At 33.5% G+C, this 25,961-nt stretch overlaps 1 protein-coding gene across 7 annotated transcripts; it reads right to left on the bottom strand.

Annotated features, from left to right (window-relative positions):
* Window positions 1-277: 277 nt before the first annotated feature.
* Window positions 278-25,657, bottom strand: LOC121226262 (probable leucine-rich repeat receptor-like protein kinase At1g35710). 7 transcript variants are annotated; one of them, XM_041110303.1, is made up of 4 exons: window positions 24,343-25,657; window positions 5,999-6,754; window positions 1,197-1,688; window positions 278-1,113 (listed from the first exon to the last, which is right to left on the bottom strand). In XM_041110303.1, the coding sequence occupies exons 1-4, from the start codon at window positions 25,448-25,450 to the stop codon at window positions 719-721; spliced, it is 2,751 nt and encodes a 916-aa protein (XP_040966237.1). In that variant the 5' UTR covers window positions 25,451-25,657; the 3' UTR covers window positions 278-718. The 7 variants fall into 7 exon arrangements, with proteins under 7 accessions (XP_040966237.1, XP_040966241.1, XP_040966238.1 ...); XM_041110307.1 differs by having other exon boundaries at window positions 928-1,067; XM_041110304.1 differs by lacking the exons at window positions 278-1,113; window positions 1,197-1,688 and adding an exon at window positions 4,622-5,423 and having other exon boundaries at window positions 5,507-6,754; window positions 24,487-25,655.
* Window positions 25,658-25,961: the final 304 nt, after the last annotated feature.

Genomic DNA, 25,961 nt, shown 5'->3' with positions numbered 1-25,961 from the left:
ACATTAAAAATGATGAACTATAAAATATGAGTACCTTTGTTTGTAATATAAATTATATATTATGGTCACATTTCTTTTTCTTTTTTTTGAAAATGCATTGTAACATGTGCGGTATATTATCATTTTTTAGGAAATATGCAGTATATTATTATATATGTAATACTCAGAGTTTCATTTGTTTTTTTGATTTATAAAGTGTAATTTATATAATATGTTAAATAAAAATGTATACTAATGTGAGTTCCTGTAGAGGGATAAAGGTGACAGGAAGTTGTATCGCTACCTTGCTTGAAAAGAATGTCGTCTTCACTTGCCAGGGTTCTGATGACGCCTTTTATTGCTTTTGAGTTTGGATATCAGGTCTGTGGAATCTCACTTACATTTTATAAGTTGAGAGATTGTTTCATGAATTATAGATAGTTGAGGTGAAATCTTGATGTATGTATTGATTGCATTTTGTTGCTTTGATTCACCCTTAATTTACTTTTATGTTATTTATCTTTGAGTTGGTTTGAAAGAAGCACAAAATTCAAGGAAGCAGCCAGCGATGATGTCTTAATATTTGGATCAAATTGCAGAATTTATGTCTTCTAAAGCAACCGAATAAACAGGTTTATTAAACATTGCAATTCATTCCATCATATATAAAACCAGAGATGGTTTACAAACAAATTATCAGAGCATGATAAACAATATCTAATCAACAAGCGCATGGACTTTAAACATCACAAGTTTTAGTTTTGCCTCCAATATGCATTTCACGGTTCATGAGTTGTAACAAAGAGATCATCCGAAGAGGAATTCCCAAGGATGTATGGCGAGAAAGGAACTCTTCACACACTTCTTTCATTGTTGGTCGGGGCTTCGGTTGTGGATTTAAGCAAGCGAATGCCAGTGTAGCAACATAAACAAGATTTTGTGTAACTAGTTGGCTTGTTGGAAGTGGTAAACGGTTGTCTAACACATCAACCAGCTTCATGTTTACCAAGGAACTTGGTGATGACAACCATGATAACACTTCTTCAGGATGCTTTCCCATTAACGTTTCCAGTGCTACCACTCCAAAACTATAAACATCGCATTTTTCGGTGACAATCATTGTACAAGCAAGTTCTACATACACAAATTAGTAAGAAGAAATTCAACTATATGTTCAGAGAAAAGGTCAGTAAATCAAGTAAAAAAGAAAACGCCACCTGGAGCTACGTAGCCATAAGTTCCGACAATAATGGTCTTATTGGATGAATCAAGATCCAACATTCTAGCTGTTCCAAAGTCGGCCACAAAGGCCTCAAAACTTGAGTTTAAAAGAACATTGTTACTTGATATGTCTCGATGAACTATCGGAGGGCAGCAATCATGGTGCAAGTAAGACAAAGCATGTGCTATGCCTTTGATGATCTCTACTCTTTTCGTCCAATCCATGTCCACAGCGTTCACTTCATCCCTTAGGTTGCAGAACAAACTCCCTTTTTCCATGTATTCATAGATCAAAAACATGGATCGTCGGTGTAGACAAAACCCGTGAAGCTTCACTATGTTTCGATGTCGTATTTCTGATAGAAACTTGATCTCGTTCCTGAAACTCTTGTCAAAAGTTGGATTTTCGGCTTCTAAATGATGAAGTTTCTTCAAAGCAACTACTTTACCACAAGGGAGTTTTGCTTTGTAAACACTACCATAACCACCAACTCCAATACAGTATCAAACCCTCAATTACTGATTGAGGTAGGAGAAACCCTTTTCATCTCACTTAACTCCTGTGTTTTATAAAGCAAATTTTAACCTAACAAATTGTGCTTATAAAGCATGTATTATAATTTTTATACTATTCTTGTATGGCCACATATTTGAGCACTTTAACATAAGCACCATAAAAGCTATTCAACACTTTATAGAAAACATTGTTTATAAATGTTATATTAGAAAATTTATATTATTTATTTTATCTAATTTGGTTTATTATTTGAACACATAGTAAACCGCAAATTGGATTTATAAAAACTATTATAATTGAAGGATTTTAAAGTTGATTTGTGCCTCAAATACTAGAATGCTAAGAATGAGGTTTGGGAGAGAAAATAGATCAAAATTGTATTTCATAAATACATTAATATTATCATCACCTTGCTGTTATTTTATTTGTCTCACAAATTATTTAAATTGTTACATGTTTTTAGGAAATATTATGTGGTAGATGTTGATTATGCAATTGCAAAAGGTTTTCTTGCAGTATATTATGGGGTACGATATCATTTGAATGAACACAGCTAGACACAAGTACCAAACAAGGCTCGCAAACTCTTTATTCAAAGCTTTGAAATGTGGTTGAGAGGATATTTCTTGTTCTAAAAAAATATTTCCCATATTAACAAACCACATCAATATAGTCTAAAAAACAATGTTCAATCGTTCGAACTTGTTGTATACTTCACAATTCCATTTATAGGTGGAATTGGAATTATCAATGCTTTCAATCAATACATGGAAAAAAAAATAGATCTTGATAATCTTAATGATACAGATAAAAAAAATGATCTGGATAATCTTAATTATGCATATTCAAAATTTGATTTAGATGATGAATTTTATACCCCCGCCACATGGACACGTGTTAACTGTATAGACAACATTAACCCTCTCATTGAGTCTGCCTAAGAAGATGTCTCGCTGAACCATCCACTAAGATCAAAGGAGCACCAACCCTTTAGAAAGGCTAGCACCCTTTTTTTTTGGTGTGAACAAATCCTTGAGGCCATTAGGACTTGCATGGGCGTATTAACCTTGTACTGATCGAATGAGTAACATAACGTGCCCCCATCATGAATATCCTTTATGTTCATGAATATCCTTTACACATTTGGTGGGACTGAACATTTATCCTGCCATGTCATGCTAATGGACAAGAGAACCTCTCTTATTAATACTTTTCCACCACTCACTCCACCTTACATCCTCCTTACTCCCCTCCATTGTTGTACCTTGTATCAACAATGAAGAAATTGGTCAAGAACTAATAGATGATGATAAGAAGTATATGTTAAATGTTAGAAAAGGAATAACCCAACAAACATGGAATGCTAGAGCAATAATAAAGTTGCATATGATGTTTAGTTTTCTTGTTCTTTTTTATCGGCAATCGTGTTGTCGGTTACTTTCTTGGACTAACATAACATGATTTGATTTTAATTTATGTCACTTGTTTAAAATTTTTTCTCAGGTATTACTGATAACTATTTATAGTAATTAATACTTTTTAAACAATTTAAAATTTGTAAATGTGCAATTACAATTTATATTACTAAACAAGGCACAAAGAATTACAATATAATTATACTCTACTAGCCAAATGCATCTAGAAAATTATAATTCTTTACATTTACTAGTGTTACGGGGCTAGAGTTTTTGTTTCGCAACCCGTGCGGCCTTAGGCTATCCGTTCGTCCAAACTCGCCTAAGTCAGCCTTAACTCAAATGAGGATTCCTTAAGAACTCCTCCAAGGCACCAATTGAAGAGCAGAAACGATTTAGGCCAAAAGAAGCTACGCCAAAGAACAACAGAAAGCCACAGAAAAGAATGCACACAAGGTGTTTGAGTAAATGCTCTCAGAACTCTATTACTCTTAAGAATTCAGAATACAATGGAATGAGTACAAATGAGGGGAGGCTCTCTATTTATAGTTGAGCTCCCCCAAAACCGACGGTCAAGATTCATTTACATCGACGGACGAGATTAACCATATCCCTTAATTTTAGGGATTTTACAAGATATGCTATATCAAATCTAATCTAATCTTTACAAGATATGATTCTCTCTATCTTCTAAGATTAGTTACCATATTAGCCTAAGTTGCCATGTTTTCATCATTGGGCCAACCAGGCTTCAATCTGATAGGCTTCTCCAATAGTTCTCTGAATCGGGCCAGCTCTCGTGGGCTAAATGTTCCCCATCTTATCGATAGACCTCCATGGGGTGCATCTTGTGCCATGGTCACGGGCTTTGCACTGCGGCCCGTGACATTCTCCCCCACCCATTCTCGCAACGTCCTCGTTGCGACTTCCGAATGGCACTGGCTTGATTCGCCTCGATCTCGTCTCAACGCCTTAGCCTTTTCCTTCTTTCGGGACTTTTGCTTCGGCTTACGTCACTTCTTCACTCGAACCGTCCTACTCGTTTGTGCATCTCGATGACAAGAAGTTATGTCACTCTCTTGTCCACATTCTAACTTTGCTCGAACAGAATCCTCTTGATTCACCACACTTGGTTTCGCTTTACCCACAGTCTCTCGGCCTCTTTGCTCAAGAACTTCGAAAGGGCCCCTATGTTCTATAAAATATGAGTACCTTTGTTTGTAATATAAATTATATATTATGGTCACATTTCTTTTTCTTTTTTTTGAAAATGCATTGTAACATGTGCGGTATATTATCATTTTTTAGGAAATATGCAGTATATTATTATATATGTAATACTCAGAGTTTCATTTGTTTTTTTGATTTATAAAGTGTAATTTATATAATATGTTAAATAAAAATGTATACTAATGTGAGTTCCTGTAGAGGGATAAAGGTGACAGGAAGTTGTATCGCTACCTTGCTTGAAAAGAATGTCGTCTTCACTTGCCAGGGTTCTGATGACGCCTTTTATTGCTTTTGAGTTTGGATATCAGGTCTGTGGAATCTCACTTACATTTTATAAGTTGAGAGATTGTTTCATGAATTATAGATAGTTGAGGTGAATTCTTGATGTATGTATTGATTGCATTTTGTTGCTTTGATTCACCCTTAATTTACTTTTATGTTATTTATCTTTGAGTTGGTTTGAAAGAAGCACAAAATTCAAGGAAGCAGCCAGCGATGATGTCTTAATATTTGGATCAAATTGCAGAATTTATGTCTTCTAAAGCAACCGAATAAACAGGTTTATTAAACATTGCAATTCATTCCATCATATATAAAACCAGAGATGGTTTACAAACAAATTATCAGAGCATGATAAACAATATCTAATCAACAAGCGCATGGACTTTAAACATCACAAGTTTTAGTTTTGCCTCCAATATGCATTTCACGGTTCATGAGTTGTAACAAAGAGATCATCCGAAGAGGAATTCCCAAGGATGTATGGCGAGAAAGGAACTCTTCACACACTTCTTTCATTGTTGGTCGGGGCTTCGGTTGTGGATTTAAGCAAGCGAATGCCAGTGTAGCAACATAAACAAGATTTTGTGTAACTAGTTGGCTTGTTGGAAGTGGTAAACGGTTGTCTAACACATCAACCAGCTTCATGTTTACCAAGGAACTTGGTGATGACAACCATGATAACACTTCTTCAGGATGCTTTCCCATTAACGTTTCCAGTGCTACCACTCCAAAACTATAAACATCGCATTTTTCGGTGACAATCATTGTATAAGCAAGTTCTACATACACAAATTAGTAAGAAGAAATTCAACTATATGTTCAGAGAAAAGGTCAGTAAATCAAGTAAAAAAGAAAACGCCACCTGGAGCTACGTAGCCATAAGTTCCGACAATAATGGTCTTATTGGATGAATCAAGATCCAACATTCTAGCTGTTCCAAAGTCGGCCACAAAGGCCTCAAAACTTGAGTTTAAAAGAACATTGTTACTTGATATGTCTCGATGAACTATCGGAGGGCAGCAATCATGGTGCAAGTAAGACAAAGCATGTGCTATGCCTTTGATGATCTCTACTCTTTTCGTCCAATCCATGTCCACAGCGTTCACTTCATCCCTTAGGTTGCAGAACAAACTCCCTTTTTCCATGTATTCATAGATCAAAAACATGGATCGTCGGTGTAGACAAAACCCGTGAAGCTTCACTATGTTTCGATGTCGTATTTCTGATAGAAACTTGATCTCGTTCCTGAAACTCTTGTCAAAAGTTGGATTTTCGGCTTCTAAATGATGAAGTTTCTTCAAAGCAACTACTTTACCAGAAGGGAGTTTTGCTTTGTAAACACTACCATAACCACCAACTCCAATACAGTATCGGAAGTCGAAATCCTCTGTTGCTGCAACGATATCCTCGTATGCTATCTTTCCATCATAGTCCCATATGGAACACAAATCCCCATTCTTGGTTGGCTGTACGCTGACATGGTTATTCTTGAGCTTAAACCGTGAACATAGCAAACATCCTAAAATGGAGAATGTGAATAAGATCGCAATAGGGAGGAATATTTTGATATAGTAAGGAATTCTGCTGCTGTTGGCCTTTTCGGTTACTGGAGTAGGACACATATAGGGTGATAAATCACTATTGCCTTCAAATGGATCGGGAAAAATCTTTTCACAACCATTTCCAGCGTCGACAATGTAGAGATGAGTAGCAGACAAGATAGGGATAGGACCTGAGAGTTGGTTGAAGCTAAGGTTTAGATTTGATAGATCAAAAAGCTTGCCAATTTCTTTTGGGATAGAACCTTTTAATAGATTAGAACCAAGGCTTAAGTCCAGCATCTTTGATAAACTACCAATACAAGAAGGGATTGAACCGGTCAATTTGTTTTGGGAGAGGTCCAAAAAAGTTAAATTTGCTAGATTACAAATTTCTTGGGGAATAGGACCTTTTAATAGATTAGAACCAAGGCTTAAGTCCAGCATCTTTGATAAACTACCAATACAAGAAGGGATTGAACCAGTCAATTTGTTTTGGGAGAGGTACAATGAAGTCAAATTTGCTAGATTACAAATTTCTTGGGGAATAGGACCTTTTAATAGATTAGAACCAAGGCTTAAGTCCTGCATCTTTGATAAACTACCAACACAAGAAGGGATTGAACCTTGAAGTTGGTTATTATCAAGGTACAAAATTTCCAAATTGGTTAATTGGTACAGAGTAATGGGTATTGAATCGACAAGTCTATTGTTGTAGAGACCCAAAAAAGTCAGATTTCTTAAATATCCAATTTCTAATGGGATAGATCCATTGATTTGGTTCCCCGAAAGGATCAGAGATTGGAGACTGGTTAATTGACCCAAAGCAGAAGGGATTCGACCAACAATTCCACATTGACTTAAGTTTAAAGTCACAAGGTTCTCTAGATTCCCCAGTTGTGGAGGGATGGAACCATTAATATTATCATTATAGGAAATGTCGAGGAATTCTAATTGGGTCAGCTTCCCTAGAGAAGGAGGTAACTCACCAGATAAACCACAACTGGACAAGTCAAGGTACTTCAATGCTGATAGATCACCTATCTGATGCGGGATTTTTCCTCTAATTTGATGGTCACTAAGATCAAGAAGGACAAGATTTGGAAATGAAGAGAAATTCAGTTTCCCAAATCTATCTCCAACCTCAATGTTGGGCGCATCAGATAAGTTAATTTTGGTGATGCTTTCAGCAGTGTTGCAGGTTATACCAGGCCACTGGCAACGTTGTGAAGTATTGCTGCTATGGTTACTCCACCACCTGCTTTCTAGCAGAGCTATGGCTTCGGACTCCAATGGCGATGGATATGCTGCTGTTACAGTTGTAGCAAAGGAAAGAAGGATGGCAGCCCACAGTACCCCTAGAATAACAGAAATGGTTAGGGATGAGGCCATTGTTTAATCTGGTAAGTATTTAGTGGTAGCATATATGTTATGGTTTCCAAACGATGAATTTAAAGGAACTCATCAAAGGATTCAAGCTCTTGTTGCAATAGTTGTAGGGGCAAGTTATCGTCATTGTTTTAGTCCTTGTCATGGAACTTAATTCATCATGCGCAATGCTTTCTTCTTCATGGAATTTCTATGTTAGTATCAATAATGCAAATACTATATTTAGGATTGAATCTTTGCTCTTCCTATGGTCCATATTTCTTGATAATGATACCTCCTGATTTGAATTTTCATCAAAAGTATATGGTCGACGCATGTTTCCAGATATATTAATTTCTCACGGAAAATTCATACATAATTTAACTTTTTAAAAAATATTTTTTATACAAATTTAAGTTAAAAAATTTATATTATAAACATAAATACGCATACGTGTTTAGGATGATTATGAATAAAAATTTCTAAAATCATATTATAAGTTCTAAAAATTTATATTATATATTTTTTAATATTTTATAAAGTTACGACAAGAATTATATTATTTAAATCCTAAAAAGTTTCTAAAGTTATAGGCAAAAGTATATTATAAAAATAATTTATGTTTTATAAAAAGTGTTACTACATACTTACTTATAAAAAAATTATGGTCAAAAAATTTAAATATAACTTACTTATGTGTCTATACTATATGTTATAGAAAATAATATATTTATTTATAAAACAATTATAATTTTTTGCCATGACTTATTTAAAAAAAATTAAGATAAAAAAATATATTATTTATAAGAAGTGTTTTGGAAGTTATTGGACACTTTATAATTTTTTTATAATTGTTATATATTATAAATTTTATACTATTTTTAACCTAATTCATGAATTATAAAAATGGTTATAATATTCTAAAAAACTTTAAGTTGTAGTCTATTGGTCGAGTATTCATCTTTCCAAGGAATAGCTTAGGTTCAAATCTCATTGTTCAAAAAAAATATATATATATTTGTTATAACCTAAAATAAATCATTTTTCTTATAATTTTTATTAGTAATCATATTATCGATTAGTTTCTTGGGCTAACATATTAAATATGATGATTTTATTTTAATTTTGTTACTTGTTTAGAAATTTTTTAATTTTACTGATAATTTATTATAGTAATTAATATTTAAAAAAATATATTAAGTAACCTTGTAATTATAAATTATAATTTACAATTTGTACTATGAAATATGATATAGGAAATTACGATGTAATTACACACTGTCACCAAACATGTCTAGAAAATCATAATTCTTACTACTTAATAATTACACTTTTATTATGTGTTGTCAAAACAAATTTTTGCAATTGCTAGGGAAAAAGAAGAAGCTTAATTAGAATCCAAAGCTGCATGATTTTGAAAACATTTCCTTTCTCATTGAATCAAAAGTTTCATGCAAAAAAACATTGGAAATTCATGATACGTAAAACTGGAACACCCCGTGTAGATCCCATGACAACGACGATTCCATCTTTAATTTGGTTTAACAATTTAAAGATGATTTAATTGTGGCTCAAAGCCTTCTTCTATCATTTTGTGGATATACTTTTCCTGCCTAATTTTCCTTTTCCACAAAGAATTGGGCCATCGTCTTCAGTTTCTATATAAGAAATTTCTCACCCATTAAGACTCAAAAAGTCGAGACTTCAGACAAACTAATGGTGTGTTTTCTTTATTGACAGATTTTAATGAAGTTATATCTATGTATATATAATATATTTTATTAAATTAGTGTTATGAATTAATTCGATATCAATTCAATCAGAAAAATTACTTATAAACAGTTTTTTAATAAAGTAATGAATATTAATGTAAGGTTAAAGGGTAAAAAATACCTTAGTAAAAAGTTAAAAAATCAATTAAGTTCATAATAGAAAAATGGACCCAATTGAGCATTCAATGAGAAAAAAAATCAGTTGGCTCCTTTCATTAACGAAAACGGTTGTTGACTGATTTCATTAATACTGGTTGTTGATGTGGTTGGCGGAAGCTATGACAAGTTGACATGTGACATGCCATGTGAAAGTATATATGTTGATGTTGCTGGTCAAGTTATTAGAATATTTTTAAAAATGTAAAAGTTATAAAAAATTATAAAAATTATTACAAATATAAAAAATAAAATATGAATGATTTTTAAAAAGTTCCAAAAAAATTATAAAATATAACTTGACCCGCTATGAGAGTTCCATTTGGTATTTCACTCAAATTTCTATAGAAATACTCCCATGTATTGGTAGTGTAAATAATCCTTAGACTTACACAAACTCTCCTCATATGTTGACGTCATACTTTGATTCATCACCAAATGGATTCACATTGATAGGTGCTTAAAGTAGAATCTTTTAAGTATGATATGACATACCAAGGTGATGGAGTGGTTTAGAGCGGACTCGTCACCTCAAGTGATATGAGGGACATATCTTTTTTGCTCTTGACTTTTATAACTACAAGTCTTTAGTGAAGGCTGATAATTAGGGTTAATACAAGGAGTTGCAAGTCTGACATGGATGAGCAAAGGTAGACACCATGCCATGCCTTTTAGCTTATTCGGAATATATGATGGAAAGATTGAATTACACATAAGTACTGAGCACCGAAAGTTTTTGTTCGAAAAAAAATTAATTTTAACTTTACCAATAATTTGGGTCATAATAAATTACTAAATTCTACTCATTTTTTAATTAAAATAGATTATATTTATTACCAACATAATTCAAAGCCTAACGGGTGACACACGAAAAAAACCCAGTTGTAGCATATACGTTATAGTTTCCAAACTGATGGATTTCTATAGGAGTCAATGTCTTTTTGCAATTGTTGTTATTGCTTCAGTCGATGTCATGGAACTTACTTTTTCATATGCAATAGTTTTTTTTCATGGAAATTTCCATTTCGTGGCTGCATATTAATTTGAAAAGATGAGTATACATTTTTATGTTGTTATTAGTATCAAGGATGCAATTGCTAGCGGTGATTGAGTAAAATAATTTTGAGTTAATCGAGTTGACAAGTCTTATTTTATCATCTTAATTCAATTTAGAATTTTTTTTCAAATTGAGTTGAGTGAAATAAAATTCGAGTCGAGCTGAATCGAGTGAAATTGTTTGAATTAAATTAAAAAAATTAAACATATTACATTAAAATCTTGCTACAATATAATGAATTTCATGTTAAAATATACAAATTTAAAATCATATATATTTGAAAATACTTTTAAACAAAATTAGAAACTTTAGAATGATTAAACTGGATTAAGTTTTAGTATTTTCATATTTTGCTGTATAAGGCAAAATGTCTTATATAATATTTTAATGATTGAAGTATTAGTAATGTGATATCTTATTTGAAAATTCCAATGTGAATTAATTATTTGAAAACAACTTAATTTCATGAATTTTCTTTGCAATTGTTTGGAAACTAAAAAAAAAATCAGTTTAATTTCGACCCCAAAGTGTATGATTTTGAAAAATTTAATGTGAATTAATTATTAGATTTAAGTGTAATTACTTGCAAGTGCAAAGGAATAGTATGTTTGGCTAACTATTGTAATTGTTGGGTCCACTAAATTGAATATAATAGCACCTCAATTATACTATTCAATTCTTAGGGAGTTGAGAGTTGGGGTAATTACGTGAGTAATTACAATCAATTACTAATTATCTTATAGTCTTTCAAACACACGTACATGATTTAAGAAATTATTTTTTATAGAAGTTTATAAAATTTATTTTAATACAATAATAATAAAAAATTTTAATTTTATGACATATATTTTATATATTTTTTAAAATAAAATTATATATTTCTTATCGGGTCAAAACTGCTTTGTTATTAGACACATAAGTCAAAATATTTGGTGTAATTTTTTTTTTGATTCCTCAATGTATCTACCGAAGCGCGCCCGGTAACTAATCCTTCGCATTTTGTAGGCCCATTAAGGGGGTAGATGCTGGCCACAAGTTTTAAAGCTACTCCATACTTAGGCGAGGATTAAACCCTCGATTACTGATTAAGGTAGGAGAAACCCTTTTCATCTCACTTAACTCCTGTGTTTTATAAAGTAAATTTTAACCTAACCAATTGCGCTTATAAAGCATGTATTATAATTTTTATACTATTCTTGTATGGCCACATATTTGAGCACTTTAACATAAGCACCGTAAAAGCTATTCAACACTTTATAGAAAACATTGTTTATAAATGTTATTGTCGAAACTATTTTTTTGAAAAACAAAAATTTTAGGTTGTCGACTTTAAAAAAAATGAAAATTTGGGAGTCGCCACCAATCTTTTATTGAGGTGTGAGAGGGATCACCTAAAAAACGGCTTTGGTCTACAAGTTTTAGAAAAACGGATCCGGGAGTCAGTTACGTTCGAGGAATGATTAACACCCTTGTAACGCCCAAAATTTGTACCTGGTTAATTAATTAGTATCTTAAGGTCGAGAATTTGGAAAAACGTAATCCTTAGCAAAACTTAAAAGGCTACGTATTAAGACCCTTTTTATTTCAGAGAAAGAAGATACCACACCCAATGCGTTAGGGCACAGCATTCTAATTTTCCCCCAAAAATGAATTGGGCCAAAATACTTGTACAATAAAACTTGAAAAGAACATCCACTTATCCAAGATTTAAGAAATCACACCCAATACGTTAGGGTACGATCCCTTTAGAATCCCAAACTCGGAATATTTCCTTTACTTTAAAAGAACATCCACTTATCCAAGATTTAAGAAATCACACCCAATACGTTAGGGCACGATTCCTTTAAAAATCCCAAACTTGGAATATTTCCTTTATGATTTTTAAAAAATCTACATCGAGAAATCAATGCGTCACATCCAATACGTTAGGACACAACGTGTTGAATTCCCAATAATGAGTTTTTAGTTGGTTTAAAGAGCAATCTTCGATTGTTAGATTTTCAAAAAAATCGGAACCCAATACGTTAGGGCTCAATTTCCTTGAGCAATCCTAAATACGAGTATTATCTCAATTTTGAAAATTATATTTTTAAATTTGAGTTTTTTCTAAAAAATAATGTAACATTATTTTATATGCGCAAATGTCATAATAACAATGATAACAAGTACAATAATAGCATGGAAATAATACAAACAATTGAATATAAATAATGACATGCAAAAGATATTAAATAAATGAGCAGAAAATATGCAAACATAAATTAATAAGCGAATAATTAAAATAAATAACAAAAAATACATACAAGTGCACATAAAAATACATAGGTTTGAAATAAATAATATCAAAGATAATTAAATAAATAAAACAAGTATATATATATATATAAGTACGCGAAAAAAATACTAATTAAAAAAAGGCATAACTACATGTTTTTTTAAAAAACATATATACAATATAATAATAATTACAGATAAGAATTATAAGATAAGAACAATTGCATCATCAAAAAAAATTGATTTTTGAAGAAAATATGAAAAAAAGGCTAAATTGGATTACAAATAAAAAATATGGGGTAATTTCGCAAATAAATAAAGTCTGGAGGACTAAATTGAATACGCGAATTACATAAAGGGGCTGGAAGGGAAATTTTCCCTTCTCCTCTAAAACGGTGTCGTTCAAGAAGGGTTAAATTGAAATTAAAATAAATTAAAGGGCAAAATTTTTAAAAAAATAAAAAAAACCTAATTATAAAGACATTAAAAGGCGGAGGGGCTAAATAAAAATAAATAAATAAAATTCGTAGTGGTATCACCTTCTCCTTTTTTAAAATTGTAAATAAGTACAAAATAATCAAACGAAAAAAATAGTAAGCCACCTTTAAAAAACTGTCAATCGTTCTCTTTTTTTATTCCTCCCTTTCCTCTTTTTTTCTCCTCATGCAATGAAGGGAGAGGCCTCTATTTATAGTTGAGCCTCCCCAAATCCAACGGTACAGATCAATTACATCAACGGCTGAGATTAAAGGGTATCTCTAAGATTTCAAAATCATATCTTCTAAGATTGCATATCATATCTAAGATTATACATCATATCTAAGATTGCATATCATATCTAAGATTGCATATATCATATCTAGGATTGCATATCATATATAAGATTGCATATCCTCAAAAATTATGTTTCCATATGTGAGCCCGAGCTAAAATTGGGTATAACAATTATATTATAAAATTTATATTATTTCTTTTATCTAATTTGGTTTATTATTTGAACACATAGTAAACTGCAAATTGGATTTATAAAAACTATTATAATTGAAGGATTATAAAGTTGATTTGTGCCTCAGATACTAGAATGCTAAGAATGATGTTTGGGAGAGAAAATAGATCAAAATTGTATTTCATAAATACATTAATATTATCATCACCTTGCTGTTATTTTATTTTTCTCACAAATTATTTAAATTGTTACATTTTTTTAGGAAATATTATGCGGTAGATGTTGATTATGCAAATGCAAAAGGTTTTTTTACAGTATATCACGGGGTACAATATCATTTGAAAGAACAGAGCTAGACACAAGTACCGAACACGGCTCGTAAACTCTTTATTCAAAGTTTTGAAATGTGGTTGAGAGGATATTTGTTGTTCTAAAAAAATATTTCCCATATTAACAAACCACATCAATATAGTCTGAAAAACAATGTTCAATCGTTCTAACTTGTTGTATATTTCACAATTCCATTTATAGGTGGAATTGGAATTATCAATACTTTTAAACAGTACATGAAAAAAAAACAGATATTGATAATCTTAATGATACAGATAAAAAAATGATCTAGATAATCTTAATGATGCATATTCAGATTTTGATTTAGATGATGAATGTTATACCCCCGCCACATGGACACGTGTCAACAGTATAGACAACATTAACCCACTTATTGAGTCTGCCTGAGAAGATGTCTTGCCGGACCATCCACTAAGATCAAAGGAGCACCAACCCTTTAGAAAGGTTAGGCACCCCTTTTTTTGGTGTGAACACATCCTTGAGGCCATTAGGACTTGCATGAGCGTAACAACATTGTACTGATCGAATGGATAATAGAATAGGGCCCATCATGAATATCCTTCATGTTCGTGAATATACACATTTGGTGGGACTGAGCATTTATCTTGCCACATCATGCTAATGGACAAGAGGGCCTCTTTTATAAATACCTTTCCAACGATGAAGAATGGATCGATTTTCCAACCCTTAAAGTTACTCTGAACAACCATCTTTTCTTTCAGCAATCAGCTTGTCCTCTTATTCCTTTCTAACTCTCCGCCTCTTTAAGTGAACTGGCCTCCACAAAACGACCACTCACTCCACCTTATCTCCTCCTTACTCCCCTCCATTGTTGTACCTTGTATCAACAATGAAGAAATTGGTTAAGAACAAATAGATGATGATAAGAAGTATATGTTAAATGTTAGAAAAAGAATAACCCAACAAACATGGAATGCTAGAGCAATAATAAAGTTGCATATAATCGTGTTGTCGGTTACTTTTTTGGACTAACATAACATGATTTGATTTTAATTTATGTCACCTGTTTAAAATTTTTTCTCAAGTATTATTGATAACTATTTATAGTAATTAATACTTTTTAAAAAATTTAAAATTTGTAAATGTGTAATTACAATTTATATTACTAAACAAGGCACAAAGAATTACAATATAATTACACTCTACTAGCCAAATGCATCTAAAAAATTATAATTCTTTGCAATTACTAGAAGGTGACACTACTACCTTAATAGTCACATTTTCATCTAATTCCTCCGTGGTATCAAAATACACTTCACATGTATATGTGGAAACACCTCGTACATAGTGTGCCTGTACTATGCACTAATGTAAAATTAATTAAAAAAGACATATCAATAGTTAAAGTAGGGCTTAAAGGTATTTTTGATCGTTGAACTTTTTCAAAAAAAATCAATTAAGCCCTTGCAGACTTTTTGCACCCAACTGAGCCCTTAATCTAACAAAACTGACAAAATAGGCCTTTTAACTAATGTTGACTGATTCTTAGAAAAAGAAATATCAATAGTTAAAGAAGGGTTTAATGGTATTTTTGGTCCTCGAACTTTTTCAAAAAAAATCAATTAAGCCCCTACGAACTTTTTGCACCCAATTGAGCCCCTGAACTAACAAAATTGGCCAAATAGGCCCTTTGACTAATATTGACCGTTACAACATTGACGTGGCCATTAACGGCGCTAACGTGGTGCTTCATGTTAGCGATAGTTGCTTATGTGGAAATACCATGTCAGCTGCCATGTCAACAAAAATAAAAAGTTAAAAGGAATATTTAAATTTTTTAAAAGGAATAGTTGCTTATGTGGCTAGTTGACGAATGGTTCGGTTTGCCATCCTTTCTGGTTCACCGAGGTTGTCTTCTGCTTCTTTTTTTCAAAAAGTGGTTCGGTCTCAGGTTCAACCACTTTGACTTGTTTCCCACGTCGAATTGCCTCTGCCCGAATTTCTTAGCTCAACTTTTCGACGTCGGATTCTAAGATCCCTTGTCCTAGCTCAACTTTTGCTTTACTTGCATGTTTAAGAGCTTCTGTCTTTTTTCGTCGTGCTCATTTTGATTTCTCAAATCTCTGGGTCGTATTCGAGATCTCTGGATGAAGATTTAGTCATGAAGACGATTTAAACAATTGTGAGTGTTGCCAGTCCCCGGGAACGGCGCCAAAACTGATGGTTGTTGATTCCACCAATAAAATCCTACACCTAATTTGCAAATTTGAGTAATATAGGGAGTAGGATCAATCCCTTAGAGACTAGATTACTGAAAATTGTTTCTCTCTCTCGACCATATTTATGTTTGGGAAGTTGTCATGCCCAAGAAATTTGGGGGGATAAAATTTGAAACCTGAAATAAACAGGGGAAAAAATGCGTAAAAAGTAAAAGCTGGAAACAATTAAATAATAAAAACAGTTAAGTAAATTTGAAGAAAAATCAATTAAATTTAGCTCAGCTTCAGGCATGAGTTTTTCCGTCTTTGAACCGATCCTCGAAATTAGATGAACTTCTCTATTCCAATAAGCTAGTTATAGCTACCAAAGACACCTCGGACACCAACTCTTCCTTGTGTAAATTAGTTATGAAATGTCCTATAACTAACCATTGCCGATCAAACAACCTACAAAACGTTCGTGATTTAGAACTCCTACATCTTTGCGTTCTAGAAGAGCTTAGCACGAACCAATGCCCTCAACCGCGTGGGACATTTAAATCCGATTACTACTTCCCTTGACGGAACCAAACAAGAATCCCCACTTGGCACGTCAATGTGTTCACGGAAAACTGATTAGACAATCGATCCTTTCGGAATCCCAATTGTACGTCTAACCACACTAACTCAAACGACGTCTTTTTTGACTTAGTGTTGATTTGACTTTGTGAGTTGATGAAATCATACTCTTAATCCAGAGAAATAATAAATACTAGAATTCAGGATTTAAATTGCTCGGGTTCATAACTCACCGGTCTAGACGAAGTTAACACCGACCTAAAGCTGAAATGGGTTTAGTTGACTAGGTTTGGGGCATGTTGGAGTTGGGCATATTTGGAGAGGGTTGGATAAATGAAAAAGAAATGTAAGTGGATGTATGTGGGTGAGGCAAGGTTTGGGTGCAGTAGTTCCAAAGCTGGAAACTAATAAATGGAAAAATATAAGGAATTAATGTCAGCAAATAAATTTGCAAAAAGGAAAGAAGATTGAATTCAAAAGATAAAAGCTTGATTAAAAACTTGATTGAAAAACTTGATGATTAAATGAACATAGTAGCCCTCTATTTATACTAGTGGCTTTGAACAAATTTGCCAAATTAAAGGCCACTAGCCATAGAAAATCAAGGAAAAAAACATATTCCTACGATATCAAAATCTCTACATAATCCCCCACTAAGTCAAAATAAAATTTCAGCTAATTACAACTTGGAAAAATTCTGTTTTGGCTCGCCTTCTTTGCTCCTTTCTTCAATCTAGCCCAATTGCTTCTCCTTTTTCTCTTTTGACCCCAAATTGCACCCCTGTATAAAATTTAATATAAACATGGAGAAAATCAATGGTTCATTCTCATAAATTGACCAATTAAATTACATAAGATATGTACTTTTTGCATTTAATCAAAAATGTAATTTAATAATAATTAAATGGCTATTTTATAACTTTTTATAATCGAGTGACTAAAAAGCAGTAATTTTGTAAACTCTATAATAGTTTATCCATAATATATTCATTTGTTACCAACCAAATCGTGATGGCCGACTACAGTCCCAAACATTAAAAATGATGAACTATAAAATATGAGTACCTTTGTTTGTAATATAAATTATATATTATGGTCACATTTCTTTTTCTTTTTTTTGAAAATGCATTGTAACATGTGCGGTATATTATCATTTTTTAGGAAATATGCAGTATATTATTATATATGTAATACTCAGAGTTTCATTTGTTTTTTTGATTTATAAAGTGTAATTTATATAATATGTTAAATAAAAATGTATACTAATGTGAGTTCCTGTAGAGGGATAAAGGTGACAGGAAGTTGTATCGCTACCTTGCTTGAAAAGAATGTCGTCTTCACTTGCCAGGGTTCTGATGACGCCTTTTATTGCTTTTGAGTTTGGATATCAGGTCTGTGGAATCTCACTTACATTTTATAAGTTGAGAGATTGTTTCATGAATTATAGATAGTTGAGGTGAATTCTTGATGTATGTATTGATTGCATTTTGTTGCTTTGATTCACCCTTAATTTACTTTTATGTTATTTATCTTTGAGTTGGTTTGAAAGAAGCACAAAATTCAAGGAAGCAGCCAGCGATGATGTCTTAATATTTGGATCAAATTGCAGAATTTATGTCTTCTAAAGCAACCGAATAAACAGGTTTATTAAACATTGCAATTCATTCCATCATATATAAAACCAGAGATGGTTTACAAACAAATTATCAGAGCATGATAAACAATATCTAATCAACAAGCGCATGGACTTTAAACATCACAAGTTTTAGTTTTGCCTCCAATATGCATTTCACGGTTCATGAGTTGTAACAAAGAGATCATCCGAAGAGGAATTCCCAAGGATGTATGGCGAGAAAGGAACTCTTCACACACTTCTTTCATTGTTGGTCGGGGCTTCGGTTGTGGATTTAAGCAAGCGAATGCCAGTGTAGCAACATAAACAAGATTTTGTGTAACTAGTTGGCTTGTTGGAAGTGGTAAACGGTTGTCTAACACATCAACCAGCTTCATGTTTACCAAGGAACTTGGTGATGACAACCATGATAACACTTCTTCAGGATGCTTTCCCATTAACGTTTCCAGTGCTACCACTCCAAAACTATAAACATCGCATTTTTCGGTGACAATCATTGTACAAGCAAGTTCTACATACACAAATTAGTAAGAAGAAATTCAACTATATGTTCAGAGAAAAGGTCAGTAAATCAAGTAAAAAAGAAAACGCCACCTGGAGCTACGTAGCCATAAGTTCCGACAATAATGGTCTTATTGGATGAATCAAGATCCAACATTCTAGCTGTTCCAAAGTCGGCCACAAAGGCCTCAAAACTTGAGTTTAAAAGAACATTGTTACTTGATATGTCTCGATGAACTATCGGAGGGCAGCAATCATGGTGCAAGTAAGACAAAGCATGTGCTATGCCTTTGATGATCTCTACTCTTTTCGTCCAATCCATGTCCACAGCGTTCACTTCATCCCTTAGGTTGCAGAACAAACTCCCTTTTTCCATGTATTCATAGATCAAAAACATGGATCGTCGGTGTAGACAAAACCCGTGAAGCTTCACTATGTTTCGATGTCGTATTTCTGATAGAAACTTGATCTCGTTCCTGAAACTCTTGTCAAAAGTTGGATTTTCGGCTTCTAAATGATGAAGTTTCTTCAAAGCAACTACTTTACCACAAGGGAGTTTTGCTTTGTAAACACTACCATAACCACCAACTCCAATACAGTATCAAACCCTCAATTACTGATTGAGGTAGGAGAAACCCTTTTCATCTCACTTAACTCCTGTGTTTTATAAAGCAAATTTTAACCTAACAAATTGTGCTTATAAAGCATGTATTATAATTTTTATACTATTCTTGTATGGCCACATATTTGAGCACTTTAACATAAGCACCATAAAAGCTATTCAACACTTTATAGAAAACATTGTTTATAAATGTTATATTAGAAAATTTATATTATTTATTTTATCTAATTTGGTTTATTATTTGAACACATAGTAAACCGCAAATTGGATTTATAAAAACTATTATAATTGAAGGATTTTAAAGTTGATTTGTGCCTCAAATACTAGAATGCTAAGAATGAGGTTTGGGAGAGAAAATAGATCAAAATTGTATTTCATAAATACATTAATATTATCATCACCTTGCTGTTATTTTATTTGTCTCACAAATTATTTAAATTGTTACATGTTTTTAGGAAATATTATGTGGTAGATGTTGATTATGCAATTGCAAAAGGTTTTCTTGCAGTATATTATGGGGTACGATATCATTTGAATGAACACAGCTAGACACAAGTACCAAACAAGGCTCGCAAACTCTTTATTCAAAGCTTTGAAATGTGGTTGAGAGGATATTTCTTGTTCTAAAAAAATATTTCCCATATTAACAAACCACATCAATATAGTCTAAAAAACAATGTTCAATCGTTCGAACTTGTTGTATACTTCACAATTCCATTTATAGGTGGAATTGGAATTATCAATGCTTTCAATCAATACATGGAAAAAAAAATAGATCTTGATAATCTTAATGATACAGATAAAAAAAATGATCTGGATAATCTTAATTATGCATATTCAAAATTTGATTTAGATGATGAATTTTATACCCCCGCCACATGGACACGTGTCAACTGTATAGACAACATTAACCCTCTCATTGAGTCTGCCTAAGAAGATGTCTCGCTGAACCATCCACTAAGATCAAAGGAGCACCAACCCTTTAGAAAGGCTAGCACCCTTTTTTTTTGGTGTGAACAAATCCTTGAGGCCATTAGGACTTGCATGGGCGTATTAACCTTGTACTGATCGAATGAGTAACATAACGTGCCCCCATCATGAATATCCTTTATGTTCATGAATATCCTTTACACATTTGGTGGGACTGAACATTTATCCTGCCATGTCATGCTAATGGACAAGAGAACCTCTCTTATTAATACTTTTCCACCACTCACTCCACCTTACATCCTCCTTACTCCCCTCCATTGTTGTACCTTGTATCAACAATGAAGAAATTGGTCAAGAACTAATAGATGATGATAAGAAGTATATGTTAAATGTTAGAAAAGGAATAACCCAACAAACATGGAATGCTAGAGCAATAATAAAGTTGCATATGATGTTTAGTTTTCTTGTTCTTTTTTATCGGCAATCGTGTTGTCGGTTACTTTCTTGGACTAACATAACATGATTTGATTTTAATTTATGTCACTTGTTTAAAATTTTTTCTCAAGTATTACTGATAACTATTTATAGTAATTAATACTTTTTAAACAATTTAAAATTTGTAAATGTGCAATTACAATTTATATTACTAAACAAGGCACAAAGAATTACAATATAATTATACTCTACTAGCCAAATGCATCTAGAAAATTATAATTCTTTACATTTACTAGTGTTACGGGGCTAGAGTTTTTGTTTCGCAACCCGTGCGGCCTTAGGCGATCCGTTCGTCCAAACTCGCCTAAGTCAGCCTTAACTCAAATGAGGATTCCTTAAGAACTCCTCCAAGGCACCAATTGAAGAGCAGAAACGATTTAGGCCAAAAGAAGCTACGCCAAAGAACAACAGAAAGCCACAGAAAAGAATGCACACAAGGTGTTTGAGTAAATGCTCTCAGAACTCTATTACTCTTAAGAATTCAGAATACAATGGAATGAGTACAAATGAGGGGGAGGCTCTCTATTTATAGTTGAGCTCCCCCAAAACCGACGGTCAAGATTCATTTACATCGACGGACGAGATTAACCATATCCCTTAATTTTAGGGATTTTACAAGATATGCTATATCAAATCTAATCTAATCTTTACAAGATATGATTCTCTCTATCTTCTAAGATTAGTTACCATATTAGCCTAAGTTGCCATGTTTTCATCATTGGGCCAACCAGGCTTCAATCTGATAGGCTTCTCCAATAGTTCTCTGAATCGGGCCAGCTCTCGTGGGCTAAATGTTCCCCATCTTATCGATAGACCTCCATGGGGTGCATCTTGTGCCATGGTCACGGGCTTTGCACTGCGGCCCGTGACATTCTCCCCCACCCATTCTCGCAACGTCCTCGTTGCGACTTCCGAATGGCACTGGCTTGATTCGCCTCGATCTCGTCTCAACGCCTTAGCCTTTTCCTTCTTTCGGGACTTTTGCTTCGGCTTACGTCACTTCTTCACTCGAACCGTCCTACTCGTTTGTGCATCTCGATGACAAGAAGTTATGTCACTCTCTTGTCCACATTCTAACTTTGCTCGAACAGAATCCTCTTGATTCACCACACTTGGTTTCGCTTTACCCACAGTCTCTCGGCCTCTTTGCTCAAGAACTTCGAAAGGGCCCCTATGTTCTATAAAATATGAGTACCTTTGTTTGTAATATAAATTATATATTATGGTCACATTTCTTTTTCTTTTTTTTGAAAATGCATTGTAACATGTGCGGTATATTATCATTTTTTAGGAAATATGCAGTATATTATTATATATGTAATACTCAGAGTTTCATTTGTTTTTTTGATTTATAAAGTGTAATTTATATAATATGTTAAATAAAAATGTATACTAATGTGAGTTCCTGTAGAGGGATAAAGGTGACAGGAAGTTGTATCGCTACCTTGCTTGAAAAGAATGTCGTCTTCACTTGCCAGGGTTCTGATGACGCCTTTTATTGCTTTTGAGTTTGGATATCAGGTCTGTGGAATCTCACTTACATTTTATAAGTTGAGAGATTGTTTCATGAATTATAGATAGTTGAGGTGAAATCTTGATGTATGTATTGATTGCATTTTGTTGCTTTGATTCACCCTTAATTTACTTTTATGTTATTTATCTTTGAGTTGGTTTGAAAGAAGCACAAAATTCAAGGAAGCAGCCAGCGATGATGTCTTAATATTTGGATCAAATTGCAGAATTTATGTCTTCTAAAGCAACCGAATAAACAGGTTTATTAAACATTGCAATTCATTCCATCATATATAAAACCAGAGATGGTTTACAAAGAAATTATCAGAGCATGATAAACAATATCTAATCAACAAGCGCATGGACTTTAAACATCACAAGTTTTAGTTTTGCCTCCAATATGCATTTCACGGTTCATGAGTTGTAACAAAGAGATCATCCGAAGAGGAATTCCCAAGGATGTATGGCGAGAAAGGAACTCTTCACACACTTCTTTCATTGTTGGTCGGGGCTTCGGTTGTGGATTTAAGCAAGCGAATGCCAGTGTAGCAACATAAACAAGATTTTGTGTAACTAGTTGGCTTGTTGGAAGTGGTAAACGGTTGTCTAACACATCAACCAGCTTCATGTTTACCAAGGAACTTGGTGATGACAACCATGATAACACTTCTTCAGGATGCTTTCCCATTAACGTTTCCAGTGCTACCACTCCAAAACTATAAACATCGCATTTTTCGGTGACAATCATTGTATAAGCAAGTTCTACATACACAAATTAGTAAGAAGAAATTCAACTATATGTTCAGAGAAAAGGTCAGTAAATCAAGTAAAAAAGAAAACGCCACCTGGAGCTACGTAGCCATAAGTTCCGACAATAATGGTCTTATTGGATGAATCAAGATCCAACATTCTAGCTGTTCCAAAGTCGGCCACAAAGGCCTCAAAACTTGAGTTTAAAAGAACATTGTTACTTGATATGTCTCGATGAACTATCGGAGGGCAGCAATCATGGTGCAAGTAAGACAAAGCATGTGCTATGCCTTTGATGATCTCTACTCTTTTCGTCCAATCCATGTCCACAGCGTTCACTTCATCCCTTAGGTTGCAGAACAAACTCCCTTTTTCCATGTATTCATAGATCAAAAACATGGATCGTCGGTGTAGACAAAACCCGTGAAGCTTCACTATGTTTCGATGTCGTATTTCTGATAGAAACTTGATCTCGTTCCTGAAACTCTTGTCAAAAGTTGGATTTTCGGCTTCTAAATGATGAAGTTTCTTCAAAGCAACTACTTTACCAGAAGGGAGTTTTGCTTTGTAAACACTACCATAACCACCAACTCCAATACAGTATCGGAAGTCGAAATCCTCTGTTGCTGCAACGATATCCTCGTATGCTATCTTTCCATCATAGTCCCATATGGAACACAAATCCCCATTCTTGGTTGGCTGTACGCTGACATGGTTATTCTTGAGCTTAAACCGTGAACATAGCAAACATCCTAAAATGGAGAATGTGAATAAGATCGCAATAGGGAGGAATATTTTGATATAGTAAGGAATTCTGCTGCTGTTGGCCTTTTCGGTTACTGGAGTAGGACACATATAGGGTGATAAATCACTATTGCCTTCAAATGGATCGGGAAAAATCTTTTCACAACCATTTCCAGCGTCGACAATGTAGAGATGAGTAGCAGACAAGATAGGGATAGGACCTGAGAGTTGGTTGAAGCTAAGGTTTAGATTTGATAGATCAAAAAGCTTGCCAATTTCTTTTGGGATAGAACCTTTTAATAGATTAGAACCAAGGCTTAAGTCCAGCATCTTTGATAAACTACCAATACAAGAAGGGATTGAACCGGTCAATTTGTTTTGGGAGAGGTCCAAAAAAGTTAAATTTGCTAGATTACAAATTTCTTGGGGAATAGGACCTTTTAATAGATTAGAACCAAGGCTTAAGTCCAGCATCTTTGATAAACTACCAATACAAGAAGGGATTGAACCAGTCAATTTGTTTTGGGAGAGGTACAATGAAGTCAAATTTGCTAGATTACAAATTTCTTGGGGAATAGGACCTTTTAATAGATTAGAACCAAGGCTTAAGTCCTGCATCTTTGATAAACTACCAACACAAGAAGGGATTGAACCTTGAAGTTGGTTATTATCAAGGTACAAAATTTCCAAATTGGTTAATTGGTACAGAGTAATGGGTATTGAATCGACAAGTCTATTGTTGTAGAGACCCAAAAAAGTCAGATTTCTTAAATATCCAATTTCTAATGGGATAGATCCATTGATTTGGTTCCCCGAAAGGATCAGAGATTGGAGACTGGTTAATTGACCCAAAGCAGAAGGGATTCGACCAACAATTCCACATTGACTTAAGTTTAAAGTCACAAGGTTCTCTAGATTCCCCAGTTGTGGAGGGATGGAACCATTAATATTATCATTATAGGAAATGTCGAGGAATTCTAATTGGGTCAGCTTCCCTAGAGAAGGAGGTAACTCACCAGATAAACCACAACTGGACAAGTCAAGGTACTTCAATGCTGATAGATCACCTATCTGATGCGGGATTTTTCCTCTAATTTGATGGTCACTAAGATCAAGAAGGACAAGATTTGGAAATGAAGAGAAATTCAGTTTCCCAAATCTATCTCCAACCTCAATGTTGGGCGCATCAGATAAGTTAATTTTGGTGATGCTTTCAGCAGTGTTGCAGGTTATACCAGGCCACTGGCAACGTTGTGAAGTATTGCTGCTATGGTTACTCCACCACCTGCTTTCTAGCAGAGCTATGGCTTCGGACTCCAATGGCGATGGATATGCTGCTGTTACAGTTGTAGCAAAGGAAAGAAGGATGGCAGCCCACAGTACCCCTAGAATAACAGAAATGGTTAGGGATGAGGCCATTGTTTAATCTGGTAAGTATTTAGTGGTAGCATATATGTTATGGTTTCCAAACGATGAATTTAAAGGAACTCATCAAAGGATTCAAGCTCTTGTTGCAATAGTTGTAGGGGCAAGTTATCGTCATTGTTTTAGTCCTTGTCATGGAACTTAATTCATCATGCGCAATGCTTTCTTCTTCATGGAATTTCTATGTTAGTATCAATAATGCAAATACTATATTTAGGATTGAATCTTTGCTCTTCCTATGGTCCATATTTCTTGATAATGATACCTCCTGATTTGAATTTTCATCAAAAGTATATGGTCGACGCATGTTTCCAGATATATTAATTTCTCACGGAAAATTCATACATAATTTAACTTTTTAAAAAATATTTTTTATACAAATTTAAGTTAAAAAATTTATATTATAAACATAAATACGCATACGTGTTTAGGATGATTATGAATAAAAATTTCTAAAATCATATTATAAGTTCTAAAAATTTATATTATATATTTTTTAATATTT

The sequence above is a fragment of the Gossypium hirsutum genome, unplaced genomic scaffold (genome assembly GCF_007990345.1).
Source record: "Gossypium hirsutum isolate 1008001.06 unplaced genomic scaffold, Gossypium_hirsutum_v2.1 scaffold_42, whole genome shotgun sequence".
Lineage (NCBI taxonomy): Eukaryota > Viridiplantae > Streptophyta > Magnoliopsida > Malvales > Malvaceae > Gossypium > Gossypium hirsutum.
This window is presented reverse-complemented; position numbering and strand designations above follow the sequence as displayed.